The following is a 23,241-nucleotide window of genomic DNA, read 5'->3' as shown; positions in this document are numbered from 1 at the left end:
CGAGACGACCCTGCCAGGTGGGCAGGCAGGTGCCTTCGGGCTCTCGCCCCTCAAGGCCGGCACAGGCCGAGGACCAGGGCCCCATGGCATCGCCTCCGGAAGGGGCCGGAGTCCCGGATTATGGAGAACCCAGCGCCCAGCTGGGGGAAAGTGATGTGCCTGTGACAAGCACACACCCGGGCCCTGGGCTCCCGGACGGGACTGACGGGCATGACGTCGAGGGGTCCCCACGATTACACGCCCCTTCCCGGTGCGCGGCGCCTGCCCCGTGAGCACAGCGCGCTCCTGGCAAACGAGCGCTCCGTGTGTTTCCGGAAACGCCCGCAAACGGCTGGCGGGGCGCCCAATCTCATGATTTCACGCCGCATTTGAAAGAACAGTGGTCCTTGACCCAGAATTCTATGTACTTTGGGGTAAGGAACGCAGAGGAGACATGGTGGGGAGCGGAACCCGCGTGGCACCTCTTACCTGTTCTCGCAGTACTGCCCGTAGTGGGCGGGCCCGCACTCACACACGTAGCCCCGCGGGGCGCCCGGGCTGTGCACGCAGGCCGCCGTGTGCTCACAGGGGTTCAGGTGACACACGTCCACACACTTCCTGCCAAAGTACCCTGTGGGGACAGGCCAGCGTCACCCCCACCCCAGGTCGGCCGCAGCACCCCGAGCCCCCCTTCCGGAGACAGACCCTCCTTGTTCAGACATCTCGGCCACATGTCCCCCCCGACCCGACTTTCCAGAAGACTCGGCAGCAACGGGAAACACAAGCCCTCGGGGGGGGGGTCAGACATCGACTGACAGACAAGCCCTCAGCGGGGGGGGGGGGGGGGTCAGACATGGAAAGATGGACAAGAGGACTTCCCCGGTGCCCGAGGGAGGGCGGGAACTGCAGGGCAGAGCATTCGACTGCCCCCGGGCATCAGTGGGCAAGTGCCCACTGGGCATGGCCGCAGCACCTCAAAATTCAAAGGCAAACACTGAATGCACACTTCTAAAAATGGGCCCTTTCCCCTAGTTCTTCCCTCATGAAGCGTGGGAGGCGCCCTCTGCCCTGGTGGAGAGGCACAGGGGCTGTGTCTAAGAAGTGATGCCCACTCCCGGGTTACAGATCAAAGCTCAGGGTCCCCAGACGCAGAGTTGGGTGGGGAAGCCGACGCCCCACTCAGCTACCCCAGTGCCCTCGGCTGACGGGCGTCGGGAGGGCGGCGGACGCCCACCTTTGTCGCAGACACAGGCGTAGCTGTCCCAGGAGTCATGGCAGCGGCTGTGCTGGGGGCAGGGGCTGGAGGCACACGGGTCCCCCATGTCGCAGCCGTCCTTCACCCTGACCTTGAGGGCATCGTCCATGTTCAGCGTGGCGATGTTGGTGGACGTCTCCCCCATTCTCACTCCCTGTGTTGAGAAAGAGCAGCTGGACTTGGTCCCAGGGCTTCAGGGCTGGAGGAACCCCGAGAGGTCACCGGGGTTTAAGGAACCCCAATTCTGCCTGGTCCCTTGTTTCTAAAGTGGCACCTCATTTATCTACAGCACTGGCATGGGTGGGGGAGGGGCAGAGAGGGGTGACGGCCGAACCACGTCCCTCTGCCTCCCCGGTTGGATTTCGGGGGAGTCGAGCCCCTGGAAATGCAGACAGAGGCTTCCCCATCCCAGCGAGCCCGAGTGAGCTCACGGGGAAAACATGCGAGGGTCACAGGAGGTCTTCCTGCGGGTGACAGTGGGCATGGCAGCTCCTGGAGAGGGCATATGAGCAGGGGCCACCTCGAAGGACATGACAGGGCCACACCGGCAGGTTCCAGAGGCCTGGTGGCCGAGCCCGGCAGAGAGCTGGGGGAGGGGCTCAGAGAACATGCCGGGCCGTGGGGCAGCGGGGTGAAGTGGGAGCTGGGGGCCAGGAGCAGAGCTGCTTTGCACACAGCTGCAGAGAACCTGGACTAGGGGACAGGTGTGGGACCTGCGCAGGTGAGCATGGGATGGACAGGTGGGGCCGGAGGCAGCGAGGGGCGGATTCTGGACAGAGCTGTGGGCAGCCAAGCACAGCATGGTGGCGGGGGCCGTGGGGGACAATGTGAGGGAATGTGGGGAGGACAGTGTAAGATGGAAACTGGGTTTGTTACGGTTGGGTTGGCTCTTAGACACGTGACGGGCTTACTGAAAACGAGCGGGTTGACCACGCACCAGCTGCGGTGCCTGCAGCCCCCAGCCCGCGTGAGGGTGCCAGGGCTCTGCCGTACCTGCATGCAGCCCTGAGCCCGCGTGGGGGTGCCCGGGCTCTGCCGTACCTGCCTGCAGCCCCCAGCCCGCGTGAGGGTGCCCGGGCTCTGCCGTACCTGCCTGCAGCCCTGAGCCCGTGTGGGGGGTGCCAGGGCTCTGCCGTACCTGCCTGCAGCCCCAAGCCCGCGTGGGGGTGCCAGGGCTCTGCCGTACCTGCATGCAGCCCCCAGCCCGCGTGGGGGTGCCCGGGCTCTGCCGTACCTGCCTGCAGCCCCCAGCCCGCGTGGGGGTGCCCGGCTCTGCCGTACCTGCCTGCAGCCCCCAGCCCGCGTGGGGGTGCCCGGCTCTGCCGTACCTGCATGCAGCCCCCAGCCCGCGTGGGGGTGCCCGGCTCTGCCGTACCTGCCTGTATCCCCCAGCCCGCGTGGGGGTGCCCGGGCTCTGCCGTACCTGCCTGCAGCCCCCAGCCCGCGTGGGGGTGCCCGGGCTCTGCCGTACCTGCCTGCAGCCCCCAGCCCGCGTGGGGGTGCCCGGCTCTGCCGTACCTGCCTGCAGCCCCCAGCCCGCGTGGGGGTGCCCGGGCTCTGCCGTACCTGCCTGCAGCCCCCAGCCCGCGTGGGGGTGCCGGGCTCGGCCGTACCTGCCTGCAGCCCTGAGCCCGTGTAGGGGGTGCCAGGGCTCTGCCGTACCTGCCTGCAGCCCCGAGCCCGCGTGGGGGTGCCCGGCTCTGCCGTACCTGCATGCAGCCCCGGAACCCTCGGCGCACGGAGACCTTATCCTCAGACACGCCCCCCACCACGATGCTTCGCATCTTCAAGCCCGGAAGCTGGTTCCCGATCTGCACGGTGTCCTGTGGGGAGAGGGGCCACATCCACCATTCTGGAAACATCTCTGGTTGGAAAGAACGTGCTTGAAAACCCGAACGCAGACTCCCCACAGCCGGAGGACCCTGGGGCTCTAAACAGAGGCCAGGCTCAGCCCCCTCGGGGGAAAACCGGGGCCTGCGTGACAGGCAAGGCGTGGGAACCAGTCAAAGGACACATGCCCGCATCCTGGCCCGGCCCAGACGGTCAGCTCGGGCACGTGGGCAGCCCGCCCCTCCACAGCCGGCGTGGTGAACAAGGAAGATGGAGAATATGTCCACCTTTGGGGGGTCTAGGGTGCTTCGCCAGCCCTTCCGCCCAGGACGGCGTGCCTGGGGGACAGGACCGCTGTTTATTCTCAGAACCAGGAGTAAGATGAGCCTGGACTCCAAGGGCACGTGACGACTGGCCGTGTGGGTGGGCACCCCGTAAAACACGCCAGAGACCTCAGCAGAAGGCAGAATGTGAGATCCAAGCTCGGGGGCTCAGAGTGTGTGCCCCCAAATCTACAAGGGCTCTGGCGGGTCCTGGTACAGTGGCCAATTGTGGAAGGGTCCCTCGGTTTTCCCTCAGACCGGGTGACCGGGTCCGACCCAGAGAGGGTGCCCCCTCACCTGGTCCATGCCGTAGTCCAAGGTCATGACCGCCAGGTACTTGATGTCTTTCCCCTCCTTGGCGCTCTTCAGTTCTATCAGCAGGTGGTGCCACTCCCCGTCAGCCACGCGGGACCCGGACAGACTCACGGACGCCACGTCGGAGGGGCCATGGGACACCTCAAACTGGAGGTGGTTGTTCACGATCTGTGGGACGGGGGGCCGCGTGGACAGACTTACCGCAGGGCACTGCCTCGAGGACGGACTAAGAATTGGGTCAAGTTTAATTTCTTGATGCTGTGACACCCCTCCGAATGATACGCCGTTGTCTACGCTAAGACGTGTCCCAGGCTGACGGGGGGCAGGTGTAGTAAGGCCCATCAGACTTCAGTATTGGAACAGCCCCCGATTCAGGGGCCTACAGGGCTGTCTGGGTGTCAATGTTACCCTTCCTGAGCCAGGAGCCAGACCACCCACGTGTAAGTACATGTCCCAAGAACCGGAGATCAGCGCTGGAACTGGCCAACGACATTCACGTTAGGGAAACGCAGCCAGAGGACGGCCAAGGCCATGTCTCCCCTAACGAGGGACCGGGTGGTTTGCACCAACCTCCTCCTGAGAACACCCAGGACATCAGACCAGGACCAAGCCCACCTGTCTGAAGACACCAGAGCGACTCGGGCCCTGCAGGGATACAGAGTCACAAGCACAACCAGAGGAATCAGAAATCGGCAGAAACCAGCCAGGTGTGTGCCTCCCCTGTGGCCACCAGCTGGTTCTGGGGGACACGCTGAGCATCTCAGCTGAGCAAAGCTTTCTGGGCTCCTGGGGCTGGGAGGACAACATCTGGACTTCACAGCATGGGCGGCGTGTCAGCAAACACAGGACACAAGGGGCGCCACCATGCGGGTGTCAGATTCTCTCTACTTTCTCCGCATGATGGTCGCACTCCGTCGAGAATACCCAAGTACCCACAGAGAAGGCAATGAGCTCGGAAACCACGTACGAAACAGTGGAAACAGACCCTCGGGGAACCCAGAAGAACAGAACCATCAGGTGCAGACTTAAAAATAAAACAGTTCACGGGAGCCACAGACTTCCAAGGAATCAGATCCAGGCAACCACGAGACTTATTTCTGGAGGTAAATGTTGCATTTTGTGAGATTGCATTCAAGCCACCATGTTTATACACAGGTGGGAAGAGTCAGAAGAGAACATTGTAACGAACTTCGTGTTTAAATATAACTTCAATCAAGGTAGAGTAAAAAAAAAAAAACAACACTATTCCCCAGAGAGGATGGTCCCCAGGGACGGTTTAACCTCCCTTCGATGCAAGCCGTCAGGTTGGGGTGTGAGCTATCGCAGACCCTGAGCAGAGATCCCAGAATCTCCAGGTTGTCTGACGTCTCACATGAGAATCTGCTGCCGACAGCCCCAAGTACGGCAGAGACACACACGCTGCTGTCGTGGTTGTCGAGATGATCCCATGAACTTGCAAAACAGAAAAACAACAACACCCAAACTATTACTGCGCCGCTTGTAAGACACGCACCGAAAACGTAAGGATGCCAAAACGTTGGAAGTACAGGGGTAGGAAAGGACACGTCAGGTGAACAGCAACCCGAAAGAAGCCGGTGTGGCTAGTCATGTGAGCCCAACGTCACCACCAGACACCAGGAGGGTTTTCATGGCGGCAGTCAACTTTGCAGGAAAACAATCCTAAACGTGTACAACCTAATAACACAGCCTCAAAATCTACAAAGCAAAAACCGACAGAACTGGAGATAAACCCACAATCAAGACTGGAGATTTATTTTTTTAGAGGAAGGGAGAAAGAAACATTGATGTGAGAGAAGCCTCGCTTGGCTACCTCCTGCACGCCCCCTACTGGGGATCGAACCCACAACCTGGGCATGTGCCCTGACCGGGAATCGAACTGGGATCTCTCAGTTCGACACTCCATCCACTGAGCCACAATAGCCAGGCAAGATTGGAAATTTTTTTTTCTTTATTGATTTGAGAGAGAGAGAGAAACTTCTACGAGAGAGAACATCGATTGGCTGCCTCCTGCATGCCCCCCACTAGGAATCGGACCCACAACCTGGGCATGTGCCTTGACTGGGAATTGAACTGGCAAACTCTTGATACACGGTTGACGCTCAACCACGGAGCCACACCGGCCGGGCAAGGCTGGTGGTTTTTAACACACCTTTCTTGGTAACTGAGAAGACAGCTCCCCTCCCCAAATCCACGATGACACAGAAGACGTGAAGGCCACAGTGAACGAAGCTCACTACCTGATGTGTGCAGAACACACCTGCAGAGCAAACATCCCTTCCGAACACACGGCCGAGTCTGAAACCCCCCAGTGAACGGTCCCTGACCTGTACGGAGGCAAGAAACAGTAACAGACCAAGTTACCAGAGAACGCCCCGTTTGCTAATTCAAAAATATACTTCCTAAATACCCGGATCGCAGAAGGAATCACAACGGAAGATAGGGAATGTTTTCATTGATCGTAAAGATAACGCAACTAGCCCTGGCCGGTCTGGCTCAGCGGTTGGAGCATCGGCCTGCGGTCCGGAGAGACCCGGGTTCGGTTCCTGCTAAGGGCACGTACCTCAGATGCAGTTTGTCCCCGGCCCTGGTTGGGTCGTGCGGGTGGCGACCACTCGATGTGTCCCTTTCACGTCGATGTTTCTCTCTCTCTCTCTCTCTCTCCCTCCCACTCTATCTGAACAAAAAAGGAAAAAATGTCCTCGAGTGAGGATAAAAAAAAAAAAAAGATAAGGCAACTAAAGGCATTTTGGTTTTTCGTCTCAACCCACAGTCAACTAAAGAAGATACTTTGTAACCTTTTAATAAGTTCCCTTTTGTCCTACAGACTGTGGTCAACACACTCGCTTCCCTCCCTCCCCTCCTCCCTGCCTCGGCTGAGGAAGCCCAGAGCCGGCAACGACACCGACGACGTGTGTCTCCACGCAAAGCGACACCGGAGGGGTGGATGCCGGGACATCCACCTGGGTCTGCCACCGGATCAGGTGAGGCGTCCGACAACAGCCAGGTTACCCCGCTTGACAACGCGGGCAGAGTCAGGGCGCCTGCAAGCAACGACCCACATTGTTCGGGCTGTCGGACGACTGTCGCTCGCCGGGCCTGCCGTGGCGGCCAAGGACCCGAGCTGCCGCCCTGCCCACGGGCTCACGGGCCTGCGGGAGGCCTGCCTTCCACACACACCAACTGGAAATAAACCAGGATATTCCAGCCCCGGGGCGGCTTCTGGGTGGCCCCCCGCTTGGAGAGTGCCCCCCAAGGCCACCGCTCTCACCGCCCAGACTTCCACAGGGAGGGGCCGGCCCCAGGCCCTGGCAAAATACCTTGATTTTTGGATTAACTACCCATAACGTAACTGTTCCAGCAACACGGGGGTCTGTGGCTTTCAGGGCTGTTCCACTGAGAGCACTTTTTCCTACAGGGACCCCACTGCCCAGGGCAACACGCTCCACTCCGTCATTGGAAGGAGCCAGGGCAGCTGCCAAACTGGTTGGGACGGGACACAGAGAACGCCCTGGGCGGACCGTGCTCGCCCAGCTCCGACCCAGAGCACCCTCAGAAATGACGGGGTAGTGAGGGCGGAACAATGACAGCTGTCAACCACCCCGGTGCGCCCAGAGCCTGCAGCTGTGACCTAGGTGCTCTCCATACGGCATCCCTGCGCAGAGACGCGGGCACCCGGGCACGGGGAGCCCCAGCCCCCGCCGGACAGGGCTAGTCACACCCCAGGGCTCTGTCCCCACCACCTGCCCACGGACTGGGCCCTTGGGGGCCCTGTCCCGCTGATGCCGACAGGGAGCACGGGGCGCCGGGCAGCACCCTGTCCCCTCCCTCTGCCCCGCCACACGGAAGTGCTCCCCGAGGGCGGCCCCCGGGGCGATGGGAGCTGGTCCTGTGGACACTGCAGAACCAGGTGGCAAGCGGCCCCGGGGACCCAGAGCTCAGTCTCCGGGCCTTGGTTTCCCTGCGCAAAAGGAAGAGAGTGAAGTGGACACCGTGAGGCCCATCTTGCCTCGGACCGTCTCCGGCCCCGGCACCCCTGCCCTGGCGGGGAACTCCATCCGCTTCACACTGGGCAGGACAAGAGGGCCCGGGGCCCACGGGCGTGGAAAGGAAGGAGGCAGGCTCGACGAGGACCTGAGGGTACAGCCGAGGGGCCCGGCCAGCTCTGGGAGAGACTTCCCAACCCTGTCCCAGGGTGGCAGCCTCGTGTTCAGGGTGGCTGGCCCCGAGGCCGAGGAGGCTGGTCCAGGTGCTGGCTGGACGGGGAGGGGGCCTCGGGCCCAGAGGGTGGGAGGTCGCGATGCCCTGAGCTCCCCGAGATGGAGCGCGCCCAGGAACATCACAGGCACACACACAGAGACATACACACGCAGACACGCGTGCACACGCACACGCCGGCAGGAGAGCCTGGGGAAAGACGGAGGAAACCCCGTCGTGAATTCCTTCCAATCAGGACGGAGCCCTGCCCAGGCTCGAGTCCCGGGGCCGCGGGTCAGGTCTGAGAACCCTCACAGGTGGACTTTCTAGGAGGGAGAGCCACCTGCCGTGTCTGATCTGCACACGGGTGGGTGTCCGCGGTCACCGCTGACGGAGAGCACTGGGGGTGTGGGCGCAGGGGGCACAGGGGGCGCAGGGCTGGCAGGGCGTGCCCACTGCCCGCACCCAGCGCCTGGCACTTCCGGACTCTGACGGCTCAAAACCCCAGGCTGCCAGCGAGGGTGGGACCTCCCGGCTCACTGGCTACGGACAGGGACAGGGACAGGGACAGGGCAGCCCACAAAGACCCCCTGAGCATCTCACAAGTTCAGTGAAACTACTGATGGGGCTGGGAGGGGACAGAGCAACCAGGGGACAGAGAGCATTAGACCTTAAAAGTCTTCGAGGACCCTCCTGCTCGCCCAACGTTTTAAGTAGAAGAGTGAAGACAAAGCGGTCAGGAGGGCACGTGGGAGGCAGTTCCACGCGGGGGCGGGGGGGGGAGACTGTCGGGAACACCTGGCCGAACACAGACTCCTGGAAGTGACCACGAGGTGCGTCCTCTCCCAGGCCCCGAGCACGCTCACGGCCTCCTTCGGCCCGAGGCGCCGGGAGCCGGAGCTGCCGTCTAGGACACGCTGCCCCGAGTGCACCCGCCCGCATGTGCTGTCCCGGGGATGGAGGACAGACGGGGCCCGGGGGGCTAACCCTGCAGCCCTGGCTCCTCGCCCTGTTGTAAGTGGCACGATCAGCCCCTCGGAAAAGCACGCTCATGTCTCCTCTCTCCACACCGGACAGCCCAGGCCGGTGTGGGACCGTGAAGTGTTGGGGTGCCCTGGGTGCGTGCACTGGGCAGCCCGGGATCTGGGGCGGCGCTGCCGAGCGCTCTGGCTCCATCAGTCAGACAGGCTCCTGCCAGGGTGGGCCTGGCCGCACCCACCTGGAGAAGGAGCCTGGAGGAGCCCGCCGCAGCCTCCATCAGCACGCCGTCCTCCTTCCTGGTCCGGAACATGAGCCCCAGGTACCAGGGCACCGAGATGGTGATGTCCAGGTCGCTCCAGGACACGACGCTCTCCCCGCTGAAGTGCTGGGGGTGAGGCATGGCTGTGGGCACAGACAAAGGACCCGGGGGTCAGAGGAGGGGGTCAGGCTCCCAGGGAGTGGGGAGAAGAGACATCCGGGCCTTTGTCATTTCACGCCAGGGCCGGTCTCAGACTCCGTGTGCATGGCATCCAACCCTCTGCACCCAGGAACCATGGGCTCTGCGGGAGCACACCCCTGGACACATGCCACCTTCCTGGGGATCAGGGCCGGGGCCTGGGGTTCCCAGCCATGGCCAGGGCATAGCTAGAGGCGCTCAGGCTGCAGAGCACACAGAGCGGAGCAGCTCAGGACCCCTGGGCTCGGAGGACATGGCAGGGGGCCCGGGAGCACAGCTCACCTTCCCCATCCCACAGGTGCAGGAGGGGGCACAGGATGGTCCCCAGGTGGACAGCAGGGGCCAGCAGCCGACACCACACGTGTCCCCCATCTGCACGCCCACTGCGCCTGGTGTCTGGGGCTTCTGCCCCGAACACCGGCTCCTATGATGAGCCCACACACGGCAGGGCCACTGGACAGCTGAGGGCTCCCAGATGGTGTGGGACCAGGGAGGTGACAACAGCCCCCCCAGCCTGACACACCTGGATGATGGTGTGAGCTAGACAGACCACGAAGCAGGCCGCTCTGTCACGGTGTGTGCGGACCCCGCGGAGGGCAGCCGGCCCGTGCAGGGTCTCTGCCCGATTTCTCCAGGGGGGATGGCACAGTCCCCCTGCACGGCCTTCAAGAGAAGGCCCACAGCACAGAACCGCCAGGTGGGGCTTCCGCTAGAGCGACCGCCCCGTGAGCACTGGGCGTCTGTTTCCTGCTCTTCCGAACCCAACCCTGGCAGCTGTTTTCTCTGGCATGGCCGGAGCCGGACTCGGCCTCCACAACAGGAACTCTGGGGGCACGGGCGGCCACCCGGCACTGTGCCCACCCGGGCACACTGCCCCCGCGCCTGAGCTTCCTGCACCTGCCAGTCATTCGGGGCTGGGCCCGGCCTGTCCACGGGGCTCCACGCAGCCCGGCCACCTGCTGCCCGAAAACAGGCCCTCGTGACACAAAGGAGCGGACCCTGACTGGGGAGCCTGTCCCGGATGAGGCGGTGGGGGTGACAGCCCGGGGCAGGGTGCACGGGGCCAGGCCGGGCAAGCTCAGCTCTCCCCACGCACGGCTCTGGTCCCCACTATTTCTGGCCCATTGCATCTAAGGAAAGCTCTGAACCCCGTGTCCCCAACCATCCCGTACAGAGCCGTGAGTCCTACAGAGCGGTGGCGCCTGTCAGACCCTGCGCCGGCAAGGGGATGGCACTGGGCTCAGGACAGGTGCCCAAACTGTTCCCGTGGGTTTGGGGCCGACGGGTGGATCCAGGCCAGGAGTCCTCCGACCTAATGAGCTCTGGGCACCCCCAGGCGACCCAGGGACATGCACAGACTCCGGCCTCAGCCATCCCCGCGGTTCCCCTTAGACTTAGAGAACATGACGAGTTTTAAAACAATGAAACGTATCCATGACTGTAGCGCTTCAAGACGAACGCGCTGTTTCAACCCTGCAGCGACTACAACTGCGCACTGGACGCAGGGGGGGCAGCTGAGGCCCCGCCTGCCCGCAACCTGGTCCGGGAAGGAGGCAGCCAGCCGGAGGGCCCTCTGGGGCGGTGACGGGGCAGGTGCTCCGGGCCTGGGGAATTGCCCTTTCGGGCCTCGGTGTGAGGGCAGGCACACCCTCGAGCTGGGGGGGGGCCCAGCCCCCCAACCCTCACGGACCCCGCTCAGGCGAGGTGCCGTGTGTGCACTGCCCAGGCGCCCCGTCTGTCCGATTTCACCTGCTCTGATGCCCTCCAGCCCCCCAGCCTCCCGCCCCGCCCAAGCCCTGTGAGTACTCCCGCTCCCCACCAGGACCCACACCAGGGGACACGCCACCAGCGCCTGCTGGCCCTGGGCGCCCGGCACGCAGGCGGCACCTCGGAGGCCCTCACCGTGTTCGCAGTTCTTCCCGCCGAAGCGGAGCGGGCACTGACAGAGATACGTACTCCACCTGCTCACACAGGTGCCCCCATTCTGACACCAGGTCCCGTCGCAGAAGTTCCTCTGAGCAGCACAGCCTGGAAGCAGAGCAGAAAGGTGACGTGGGGTCTGTCCCCGGCCTGTCCACGGGGACACTGAGCCCCGCGAGCCGCAGAGGAAGGCGGGCGGCCCGAGACCCGCGCGGGGACGGACCTAAGACTCCAAATGGCAGCGACCCGACCTGCGGGCCACCCTGCCAGCTGGTCTGTCTGCTGACGGGTAAGCCCCCGGGATCAAGCGTCCCAGGGGTGGTGACGCGCCAGCCCAGCAGCAGCGGCACCCCACAGTCTAGGACCCCCAGTCCCCGAGAGCGGCACGGCCAGGAGCCCGGGCCCCGGCTCCTCCCTGGGAGGCCCGAGGCTGGACGCACACGGCTCGGCTCCAGGAAAGGTTGCTGTCAGGAGGCGGAGGCGGCCCACCCCTGTGCGGCCACCATGGCCCCGGACCCGGGGGCACACGCACCTGCCCTGGTGCCGTTGTTCGCGATGAAGCTGGCCATGTCCACGCTTCGGCCGTCGATGGACAGGTCCCGCATGCAGCCCACAAACTGCCGGTTGTGCACGGGGAAGTCTTCGGGCAGGTCGGGGACGCCCCCCAGGAGCAGGGGGCCCGTCAGATCCAGGGACCTGCGGAGGCAAAGCCGACCTCCGTGAGGGCCGGGTGGCGGAGGTGGCCCCGGGGCGCTGCCGCTGCCGTGACGTCAGGCGGCCTCTGCCCCCGGCACACCCGTCATCTCCAACGTCAATCAGCGAGCAGGGAGCCCGGGAGGCAGGTGGCCAACAGGTCAGAACACAGGCCGCCCACTTCTGGGACCACCACTGGCTGTCAGCCTCCCTGTGCCTCGGTTTCCCCGCACGTTCACTGGATCCTGACCCACCCAGTGTTTTGGGCGACCGCCCACTGAGTGCTCCTCCGTGGCCGGCCCAGCCACATGACACAGCACGTGCAGCACCGGTCAGTCATGCGACCTTCCTCCGGCCTCTGGTGACCTTGAAGGGAGGCACAGCAAACCGGAAGCCTGGTTCTGCTCCAGCAGCAGCGCGGCCTGGGGCCAGACCTCTCGGCAGAGCTCCCTTCTCAGGAAAGCGGGTTCGCGCCCCCTCCCACCCTGGGGTGGGCGGGGACCTGAGGAAATGGGCGCTCGGCGTCCATCAGCCTCAGACACCATGGTCTTCACCAACGGCCAAATATTCCACCAAAACGCAATTAGGAGGGAGCCCAACAGGAACGTCCGAAGCGGGCGTCACACACAGAAACGTGAGAATACCGGTGTCCGCGTCACCCCTTCCTGTTCCCCAGCTGGGATGAGCCCGAGACTCCTCGGGTCGGTGGGGGACGGGGCCCGACCCGCCGGACAGGGTCGGGCTCCCGGGGCAGCGAACCAGCCGTCACCGCCCCGAGGCTGGTCCGACACGACTCTGGCAGGTGCGTCTACGGGGACGGGTTCCAGAAAACTGCTGGGAGCAGACCCGCCAAGGGAGGGGTCTGCCGCCGCCCAGCGCGACCCCTCTGGAACGGCGGCCACGGGGCGGCCACGCAGCCTCTCCCCCGGGATGCTCACTTCTTGGAGCCGCTCTGAGTGCCCTGGGCCGCGCAGCTGTAGTTCCCGACGAAGCTGCCAAAGCGCACGGCCATGGCCGTGTCACAGGCGTCCACGGTCACCACGGCCACCTTCTCTCCGGACGGCCCGTGGGGCAGGCCCAGGCGGCCGATGTTGGGCTGCAGGAAAGGAAAGCACAGGGGCGTCAGGGGCCCCCCATCCGTGTCCTCGGCACTCACCAGCCCCTGCTCACGCCCTCCGCCCACCGTGACAGGCTCGTGGGGGTGGCACGTGGACGGGGGGCAGAGGAGCCCCCCGCCTCGTTTTAAATTCATCCCCCTGCCCGGCCGGTGTGGCTCAGTGGTTGAGCGTCGACCCTGCACCCAGAGGTCTCCAGTTCAACTCCTGGTCAGGGCACATGCCCAGGTTGTGGGTCTGATCCCCAGTGGGGGGCGTGCAGGAGACGGCCAATCGATGTTTCTCTCTCTCTCTCTCCCTCTCCCTTCCGCTCTCTGTAATCAATAAAGAAAAAAAACTTTTTTAAAATTTATCCCTCAAGTGAGCTATGCTGGGTTCATAGTGTACCCCAAAAGTATGTCCTTCCTGGAATCTCATAATGTGGCCTCATTTGGAAGTAGGGGCCTTGCCGATGTCGTTAATTAAGACGAGGCCGCACTGCAGTGCGGGACCCTGGCCCCGTGACGGGTGTCCTGGGAGACAGTGTGGAGACACAGGGAGAAGGTCCTGTGACAACGAGGCGGAGATGGGGGTGATGTGGGACCAGGGAGCTGGAGGGGCCGAAGGACCCTCCCCTGGAGCCCTCAGAGGGAGCGCGGTCCTGCCGACACCCTGGTCTCAGACCTGGACCTGCAGGCTGAGACGTCGAGGTGGTGTTCTCAGACCCTGGTGGTGGTGTTCTGCACAGCAGTCGACACCTGGGCCCTGGACCGTCCCCTGGAGCCCTCAGAGGGAGCGCGGTCCTGCCGACACCCAGGTCTCAGACCTGGACCTGCAGGCTGAGACGTCGAGGTGGTGTTCCCAGGCCCTGGTGGTGGTGTTCTGCACAGCAGTCGACACCTGGGCCCGGGGCCCCACTTTCTGATGATCCACGTCAGCCTGTGAGTCCAAGTGCCGGCTGGACGCACCAGGACGCCACTGCCCAGCCCACCGACGGCCCCCGGCCATGCCAAGGTGGCCAGGAGCCTGGTGACCTCCAGGCTCTCAGGGCCACTCCTGGGCCCTGCCGTTCTTTGCCCTGGAGTGACCCTCTGTACCCTTTGCTGACCAGAAGTCGACCATCCTTTGTGCCCAGAGATCATGTTCCAGCTTCCTCCTGAGCTTCTCTCCCTGCCCGGGGGCCACCCCTCAGGTCCCACACACACAGTCTCCCCGCTCAGGGCGGTAGAATAACTCCCCTGGAACCAGGGACTCGGAGTGAACTCTGCTTACTGCTGGGTCCCTCGTGGAGGAGACGGCTGTGCCTGTCCAGTGACCCCCCCCCACCTGGGCAGCCCCGCCTGTCCCTGGGCGCCCCTCGAGGACACCTTCCAGCAGGCGGCACGGAGCCTGTGCACACCAGCCACGCGACGTGGAATAGTCTTGGGGTTCCAGAAACGCAGCCAGCAGGCAGGCAGCAGGCAGGCTCGGGCTGGGCCAGGCAACTCAACCTCCCTCCCCATCATACACCCCAACAAGCCTGCATCCTGTGGGGGCCCGAAGATATACCCAGAGGGCATGGTGAGCTGCCCCGGGCTCACCACCTCGTATGACAGGAGCGGCTCCCGCCCTCCACAGAGAGAGCGCTTTCTCCCTGTCCCAGCAGGGGATGGAGTGAGGTCCTCCTCGCCGGCCCCGAACAGCAGGCCCTGCACCTGCACTCGCAGCTCTGGGCTGGGTCTGAGTTCATGACATAACACACTGCGCTTGCTCGTCACACTGGACGCAGGCCGTTGTGAACACAGAGAGGATGCAGATAAACCGTCCGCGGTGCCCTTAGGAGGGAGGTCACTGCACAGTTCATTCCAAAGAAAGAAGCATCCTCTTGTGTGGGGACACAGGGCTGGAGGGGAGGACATAGCGCTGCCGGTCACAGGAACTGAGCTAGGCGGACTCGCGCCCCGGGGCCGCCCTGGGCCCGGGCGGTGAGCAGCGGCCCGGCCAAGCCTCTGCTCCCCTTGGGCTGAGCCTCTGCCCCGGACAAGGCCCATCCTGTGCCTGCTTCACCAGGTGCGGCTTTCACATCGGAGTACCTGTCCGTGCGTGTTACAGGGACTTGGGGGCGAGACCCACAGGAGCCCCTGTGAACCCTTCTTCGGTAAATACAGGGGAAGCTTTTACCACACACCTGGGCCCCGGTTCCCACACGACCCTTCTGGTTTTCTCCCATGTCAGTGGAGGAGACCACAGGTCTGCTGAGCTGTAGCTCAGAGATCTCACCCTCGTAAGCAGTAGTTACAGGAGCGCACAGATCACGTGTTCTCGTCCGCGACAGCGGTCGTTTGGGAAAACAGGGACAGTGCCTATTACGGGGTGTCTAAGTGTTGGGTGCGATCCTGGGAAAGAACGTCACCAAGCTGCCCGAGCCCCATATTTTCTCTCCGACTTATAATTTAGATTTGGGGGATGGGTGAGAGACTCCCCAGGGAGGGGCAGGAACGGCGTGTGCTCCCGGGAAGGTTTGTGATACGGAGCCGCTGTTTACCGCTCTGCACTAGCTCAGAGCAACGGGTTCAAGCAGAAACAGCGAGGAAAAATGGGGCAAAAGGGAAAGCCAACACTTGTATGGGGAGCAGCTGTGGTGGAGGGAGACGGCCCCCTGCGCGGACACCCCCAGGGCCTGGCGCCACCAGTTGGCACTCCTCCGTTTCAGGAAAATGAACGGCCTCGGGTACACGGCCCAACCCTTGCCTCCAGATTCCTACTCCCAGAGGCACTGCTGCCCGGGCTCAAGTGCCGGCCCTTTTGGCCACAGAACCACGCGCGCTCAGATTAAGAACGGTCCGCAGAACCACGCGCGCTCAGACTAAGAACGGTCCACAGAACCACGCGCGCTCATCAAAGAACGGTCCGCAGAACCACGCCGCTCAATAGAACGGTCCGCAGAACCACGCACGCTCAGATTAAGAACGGTCCGCAGAACCACGCACGCTCAGATTCAGAACGGTCCGCAGAACCACGCACGCTCAGATTAAGAACGGTCCGCAGAACCACGCACGCTCAGATTAAGAACGGTCCGCAGAACCACGCACGCTCAGATTAAGAACGGTCCGCAGAACCACGCACGCTCAGATTAAGAACGGTCCACAGAGATCGGTCCACAGAGCCACGCGCGCTCAGATTAAGAACGGTCCGCAGAACCACGCACGCTCAGATTAAGAACGGTCCGCAGAACCACGCGCGCTCAGATTAAGAACGGTCCGCAGAACCACGCACGCTCAGATTAAGAACGGTCCGCAGAACCACGCGTGCTCATCAAAGAACGGTCCGCAGAACCACGCACGCTCAGATTAAGAACGGTCCGCAGAACCACGCACGCTCAGATTAAGAACGGTCCGCAGAACCACGCACGCTCAGATTAAGAACGGTCCGCAGAGCCACGCGCGCTCAGATTAAGAATGATCCGCACCAGCAGGAAAGACGCACAGTGATGTATCGGGCAGAAGCCACCACCTCTGAGGGCCTGCTCCCTGTTCCACAGGGCCCGCTGCCCCACCCCTTCTCCAGCTGCCCCAGGACCAGCAGCTTGAGGGGCAGCCTGCTTCACACACATGCCAGCTGCCACCAAGAGGCCGTGAAGGAAGTGGAGGAAAAGGATGTGGGTCATAGGACCACCACGCTGCAGCTGACGCACGGATGAGGTTCCTCGAAGAGTTAAGTACAGAACAAAATACGGTGATGAACAAAACAGACCCAGAGACGTGGAAGTAGGGTTCAGACCGACAAACTTCAGAGGAGCGGGCAGGGGGGGGAAGAGATAAACCAAAGAACTTATGCATATAAGCATAACCAACGGACGTAGACAACAATGCTGGGGGAGGGGGGCGGGATCAGGAGGAGGGTGTCAATGAGGGAAAAAGAAGAAACATCTGTAACTAAAATAAATTTTTAAAAAGTTAAGTTACCACATGACCCAGCAATTCCACTCCTGGGCACAGACCTGTGGGAAAGAAAGACAGGGACTCAGACAAAAACATGTTCACAGATGTTCCCAATAACTAAAAGGTAAAACAACCCACATGTCCATCAGGAGATGAACGGATAAACACATGGTGGTATGTCTATTCAGTGGAATATTACTCAGCCACGCACAGGAACGAAGCACTGACACCTGCTGCAATGTGGACCAATCTGCAAAACATTGCGCTCAGTGCGAGAAGCCTGTTGCAAACAGTCTCATGTTGTACATAGAATTCGATTTTATAGGAAATGTCCAGAACAAGCAAATCCATGGACAGAATGTAGACCAGTGATTTCCAGGGCTGGGGGGAACTGGAAGTGATTCCTAACAGGTACTGGATTTCACTTTAGGGTGATGACATATCTCAGATCTTGATGGAGGGGGCGGTCGCACAACATCGTGAACGCACTAATCGCCACTCAACTGTTCACCTTATGTGGTTAATTTTATCTTATGTGGACTGGATAACCTTGGGGAACTCCCTTCCTGTTTGCATCTGTAAAACGGGGAGAAGATTCAGTATGCAGGCTTCCTGTCGTGAATGTCACGACAATGAAATGCCGTCAGAGCCCAGAAAGCTCTCCACGGGTGGCAGGGTGACATGTGACTCGGCAGGGGGAGGAGAAACCAGCAGAGGAAGAGGCCGGCAGGTGTGCGTGACCTGGGCTCAGGTCGCCGGTTTTTGTGCTGGGCCAGCACGGAGGGTGAGGACCCAGTAGGAAAGAAATCAGGACAGGGCGACAGTGTCCGGCCGACGTTCATGTGTCCACTTCCCGAGCTTGGAAAGGAGAAGGTGTCTGAAGCCGAGGACGGGGTGCGGCGCCGGCGGGAGAGAAAGCGGGCGACTTTGCTGGCACGGGGAGGGAGGGGCAGGGAGCAGAGAGGGAGACGGACACACCACTCCTTGTATTTCTAAGATGAATCTTTCAAGTTCACCGCACATTTGCACAACAGAAAAAGACGGCACAGCCATACCCGAGGGCTTTCACAATTCTCACATCAAAGGGTGCTAGGTACTGGACGGTGGAGGCCGGCGCCCCTGTACCTTCCCTCCTGGGGCCACCCCACCCCTGCAGCAGCCGGGCCCAGACACCCAGGGGCCCAGCAGACACAAGCTACGCAAACCGGAGGTGACCACCAGCCCGTTGGTGAGCACTGCACCGTCCCTGTGCCAGGCAGGTGGACTGGGTCAGTGAGGACAGACCCTCCATGCTCACCCCAGCTGCCATCTCAGAAAATACCTGCGGGGCCACCATGCACCTCAAGGGGACTTAAAAGTAACAAGCTTTGCAAATCTGTGCAGATACGTTCCCGAGTCTCCGCCAATCAGCCAGAAGTGAACACTTGGGGGAGGGGTCTGTCCCTTTGTCTTGTTCGCTCTGTGCAGAGTGCGTCCTGGAGCAGCGGGCGGGACTTCTGCGCACAAAGGCGCTGGTCCCTCCAAGGCGCTCACATTTCTGCCGCCTTTTAACCTGTTGTAGTCGGTGCCCCCTGGGGAGGCTGAGGCTCGATTTCAGGTGCTGGGTGCGGGGGAGGCGTGGGCGCCTCGAAACCAGACACCAGGAGGCCCGAGTCTTGGGGAACAAAAGGATCCGCGCTCTGTGTCAGAAATGGTTAACCGACCTTCCTATCAAAGAATTCACAGACGGCTGGGCTGCAGGAATGTCCCAAAGTCAAAACGCAGCCTTGAACATGTGCCGCGTCGTCGCTTCTCGCAGTGAGATCCGGAGCTGACACGACGTGATCACGACACCCCGACCCCCCCTGGGGCGGCAAGCGCACTGAGGAACCTGAGCGACACCCCGCTGGGCCTGGCCCAGGAGACGGCCCCTGGCAGCTCGCTGGTGGGCAGGCTCACGAGGAGCAAACACCAGACACACACACACACACACACACACACATTTCCAGGATCCGAACCGAATTCCCAAGAAGCCGCAGACAGGCCTTTGCCGGAACTCAAACGCCTCCCGGAGGCCCCGGGCAGGCTGGGGGGGAGGCTCCCACACCTGTCAGCAGGTGGCAGGGCAGGATCTAGGGAGACCATTCTGAGCCTCAGCGGCCCCACCTGTAACAGAGATGTGATTCCCTCCTGCCCTCCACGCAGGCCGAGGCCTCTCCCAGGACCCCCGTCCCACCCCCAGTCGGGCCTCCACGCAGGTGCTGGGGCCCCACCAGGATGAGCTGCTGCCGGGGCCATGCCCCAACACCATGCAGGTGGGGCAGCTCGGGCAGGCAGGAGCCAGGTCACCCTGGCACGCCCACTGCCCACACCTCGCCCAGTCTGTCCTCGTCCTGCATTCTCATGCCACGTGCCCCGCCCCTCCCCCACACCGGTTCCTGCTGCAGGGACCTCGCCTGCCCAGCGGCACTGACTGCCAAGGCCTCGCACGACTCGGCCACGCGGACACAGGGACCAGACGTGCATGTCCGGTTCCCCTGCACCCCACCTCTGCCCCGCAGGAGGACCCTTGCTGACCAGATCGGCTTCTCCAAGGCCTCGAAACTGGCCGGACATCCTCAGACTGGGCCCAGAACTTGGTGCCCCCATCAGGGCGAAGGGCTGTTCCCAGGCACTGGGCCGGCTCCGGCTCCGGAGCGGTCACGCAGCTGGGTCCAGAGGCGGCTCTGCAGCGGGGTGGGGGTCCCGCATTTGCAGTGGGGGTGGGTCTGCTCAGCAGGACTCAAAAGCCTCTTTGCCGTCCTCAGTCAACAAAACCCCCAGCAGAAGCTCAGAGTTCCCCAAAATTGACTCGTAAAAATATTTACTTCTTTTGAGTTTAACATTAAGGACAAAAGGCCCAGACCTTTCTTGACCATGTTTCTTTAAGACACTGGAACCCCGCCCCCATCCTGGGGAGGGCACGGCACTCCCCTCGGGGTGTGGGCAGCAAACCCCTGCGCGGAGGCCTGGCGGCAGGTGGCCACCAGGGAGGGCAGGAGCTCCGAGTTATCCCCCGTGACACCTGGGTGCCCCTGACTCCCTCAGCTGCCATCACCGGGCAGGGCACGAACCACGGAGCCTGGGCAGCCTCTTCCACTGGGCACGTCCATAGGGACCACCCCCGGGGTCACTGGGAACCCAGTGAAGGGAGCCTGCTGCTGGCTGGCTGGGCCGGCGGCCACACCCACGTGGGGCCCAGCTGCGAGCGCCCAAGGCCAGCGGGGACACGGGACAGCAAGGCCCACCGGCGCCAATGAGCACCTGCTGCCACAGGCCGCGAGGCCACATCCGACTCCCTCAGGAGAGTCAGCGGACCTCCCCCCACACCCTCTCGGCTCCACAACGGGGCAGAAGTAGAGCCAGCGCCTCCCTCGTGGGGCTGGAGCGCCTCCCTCGTGGGGCTGGACGCGTCCTGTCCGTGGAGAACCTGGCGCTGGGCCGGGGGCGAGGGGCACGGTCTACACACGTCCACCGTTGCCGGGTCGCTGCTGAAAAAAGATGGAGGGAAAGCAAAACCGTGGGCCGTGGCTGTTCAGCCTGCCTCCCGCTGCCGTTTTGCGCTCCTGCACCGAACCGTGATTGCTTTAGAGGGAAGGGAGCCACCAGCTCGCCACAGCTGGTCTCCGTGTGGCCGCAGGCGTCCTGGGCTCCGCCGGGCCACCTGCAGCGCCGGGCCCTTCCCCTGCCCGACCCTGCCCGCGGCTCCTCTTGCTGGGAGGCAGTGGAGAGACGGTTCTACACGCGTCAGAACCCACTGGTCACCTTGGAGCTTCTTTAAATAATAATCACGGCAAAGCTCTGTTTACTCCAAGGTCACTGACAAGGAGCGCAGAGGGAGGAGGGGCTGGGGCCTCCCCTGATGGAGGGCCACGGGCCGGGACTGGAGCACGGGGCCACGGTGGAGGGTCCCTCAGTCCCGCCCGTGTGCTGGGCACCTCCTGGGCCACGGCCATCTCTGTGGGGACAACTTTGTTTGGGACACGATCCTGGAGGCACGGCGCCAGCCCCTCTCTGGGACCAGCCCTTCACCAGACAAAGGCTCCTGGGGGCCGAGGGAGGGAGCCAGGGGCCCCCAGCCACTGTCCCTGCTGACATGGCCATTGGGGTCCCTGTAGGGCATGGCCGTCGGGGTCCCTGCTGCGTATGGCCATTGGGGTCCCTGCAGGGCACGGCCGTCAGGGTCCCTGCTACGTATGGCCATTGGGGTCCCTGTAGGGCATGGCCGTCGGGGTCCCTGCTGCGCATGGCCATTGGGGTCCCTGCAGGGCATGGCCGTTGGGGTCCCTGCAGGGCACGGCCGTCGGGGTCCCTGCTGCGTATGGCCATTGGGGTCCCTGTAGGGCATGGCCGTTGGGGTCCCTGCAGGGCCTGGCTATCAGGGTCCTGGGTTTTCTTGGAACAGGGAATGTCTATCAGACACATGAAGGTCTCAACATCAGGGCTCCTTGGTGTAAACAGCACCTCTTACAAAGCTGGGGAAGAGGCTCCTCCTCTCGGACCTTCACTGTGGCTCAGCATCAACCGGGGGGACCTCGGGCATCCCCCAGAAGCTCTGGTCCCTCCACTAGTGGGGTCTCCAAATCGAACTGCTGCCCATTCCCAGCTGGGCAGGGGGTGGGGGAGAGGCCCTGAGGCAGCCCACTGGGCCCTCCCCACAGGAGGGGCTCCTGGGGCCGCAGGGAGAGGTGCTGGGCTGAGCCTACACTGTTCCAGGAGAGAAAGGACAGACCGCCCTGTGCAATGACAATGGCACTCGGGGCCGTGAGGATTTCAGGTCACAGGACGTCTGTTCACAAAGCTTCCCCGGGCGCAGGGAGACAGTCTGACGAGGGCTGTGCACACTCACAGCCTCTCGCACACTCACTAGCCCAAGCGCGCGCACACACACACACCCTAACAAGCCTGCTTGCTCCTGCCCAGTGGCAGAGACCCCGGGACCCCCACAGACTCCAGGGCCTGCCCCCGCCTCAGCCTGCTGCTGAGCACTCCCTCCTGCACCCTCCCGGCTGGGAATTAAGTGAAAATGGAGGGGCTGGTGGGGAGCAAGCACAGAGGAGACCGAGGGGAGGTGGGAGAGGCACCGTCCCAGCGGGGACACAGGAAGCCAGAGCAGAGTACATGACAGCCCCAGGCTCCATGGCCGCGCTCTGGCCTCGGTTTCCTCCTCCACCGAGGGCGGACGGGCGGACGTGAGGACGTCAGCAGCCGCCCTGTCCCAAGTGGGGGCAGACAGCCTGGAGGGGCGGGGCGAAGGGGCGGCCTTTCATTTCAAACCCTGGGGGGCAGTGAAAGGGGAGCTGGGTAAGGATGGGCGCGAGGCGTCAGCAGCCCAGGGAGGGGACGTCAGGGCTGCAGGCCTGCGGGACTTTCCATGACAGGCGTGGACACAAAGCCCAGGGCGGGGAACAGCTGTTTCCACAGCAGGTGACTTTCTACCACCTGACGAGGCCCTGTTTTGGAAAAGGAGCAGGCAGCCCTGTTCCAGCTGCTGGGCTGAGCGGGTGCTGACCTGGACCCCCCGGGAGGCTCCGTTTGAGGGAGGCAGACATCACCCCCTGGCCCACGGGTCTAAGGAGCGCCACCTGCCACGGCAGTGCTGGTGTTGGATATTTATCGAGTTCACCTGAACATCTGAGAACTTTAGCTTCCTTGTCGCGTACGTTCTTGAAGTCAGGTGAATGATTTCAACGGAAACTTTAAAAGAAGGAATCAGGCCCTGGCTGGTTTGGCTCAGCGGTTAGAGCGTCCGCCTGCGGTCTGGAGAGACCGGGGTTCGGTTCCCGCTAAGGGCATGTACCTTGGTTGTAGTTTGTCCCCGGCCCTGGTTGGTCGTGCGGGTGGCAGCCGCTCGATGTGTCCCTTTCACATCGATGTTTCCCTCTCTCTCTCTTCCCCTCCCTCCCTCCCACTCTGTCTGTACAAAAAATGGAAAAATGTCCTCGGGTGAGGATAAAAAAAAAAAAAAGAAGGAATCAGAAGTGCTTCATAACCCCATCTCCCAGACTCCTGCTGCGTCCATCAAAGAAAGCACAGGGGGTGTGTGTGCAAGAGCAGAGAAAGGTATACGAGATACGAGGAACACAAAAGCCTCCCCTCTCACTGACCCGATGCCCGAAGGTATCCCCGGGGCGGGAGACTGTTCCCAGAAAGAGTCCCCATAACGCCTGTCCCACCCACGAGGAAATACAAACATCTGATGTTTTCAGAAAACACGCTTTGGGGCCGTGTATAACCCAGC

At 62.7% G+C, this 23,241-nt stretch overlaps 1 protein-coding gene across 1 annotated transcript in view; it reads right to left on the bottom strand.

The window, feature by feature from the left end:
* The window catches only part of CELSR1 (cadherin EGF LAG seven-pass G-type receptor 1), a 129,405-nt gene that overhangs the window by 31,604 nt on the left and 74,560 nt on the right, over positions 1-23,241 (bottom strand). Inside the window, exons 6-13 of the mRNA XM_036278239.1 lie at positions 12,907-13,064; positions 11,808-11,971; positions 11,258-11,383; positions 9,137-9,300; positions 3,685-3,870; positions 2,944-3,057; positions 1,214-1,388; positions 469-610 (exon numbers count right to left, since the gene is read on the bottom strand). Of these exons, the coding sequence (XP_036134132.1) occupies positions 469-610; positions 1,214-1,388; positions 2,944-3,057; positions 3,685-3,870; positions 9,137-9,300; positions 11,258-11,383; positions 11,808-11,971; positions 12,907-13,064 (1,229 nt within the window). The remainder of the gene's footprint in view (positions 1-468; positions 611-1,213; positions 1,389-2,943; positions 3,058-3,684; positions 3,871-9,136; positions 9,301-11,257; positions 11,384-11,807; positions 11,972-12,906; positions 13,065-23,241) is intronic.

Source organism: Molossus molossus, unplaced genomic scaffold, assembly GCF_014108415.1.
Source record: "Molossus molossus isolate mMolMol1 unplaced genomic scaffold, mMolMol1.p scaffold_m16_p_26, whole genome shotgun sequence".
Classification (NCBI taxonomy): Eukaryota; Metazoa; Chordata; class Mammalia; order Chiroptera; family Molossidae; genus Molossus; species Molossus molossus.
The sequence above is the reverse complement of the archived record's forward strand: the minus strand, read 5'-3'. Positions and strand labels throughout refer to the sequence as shown.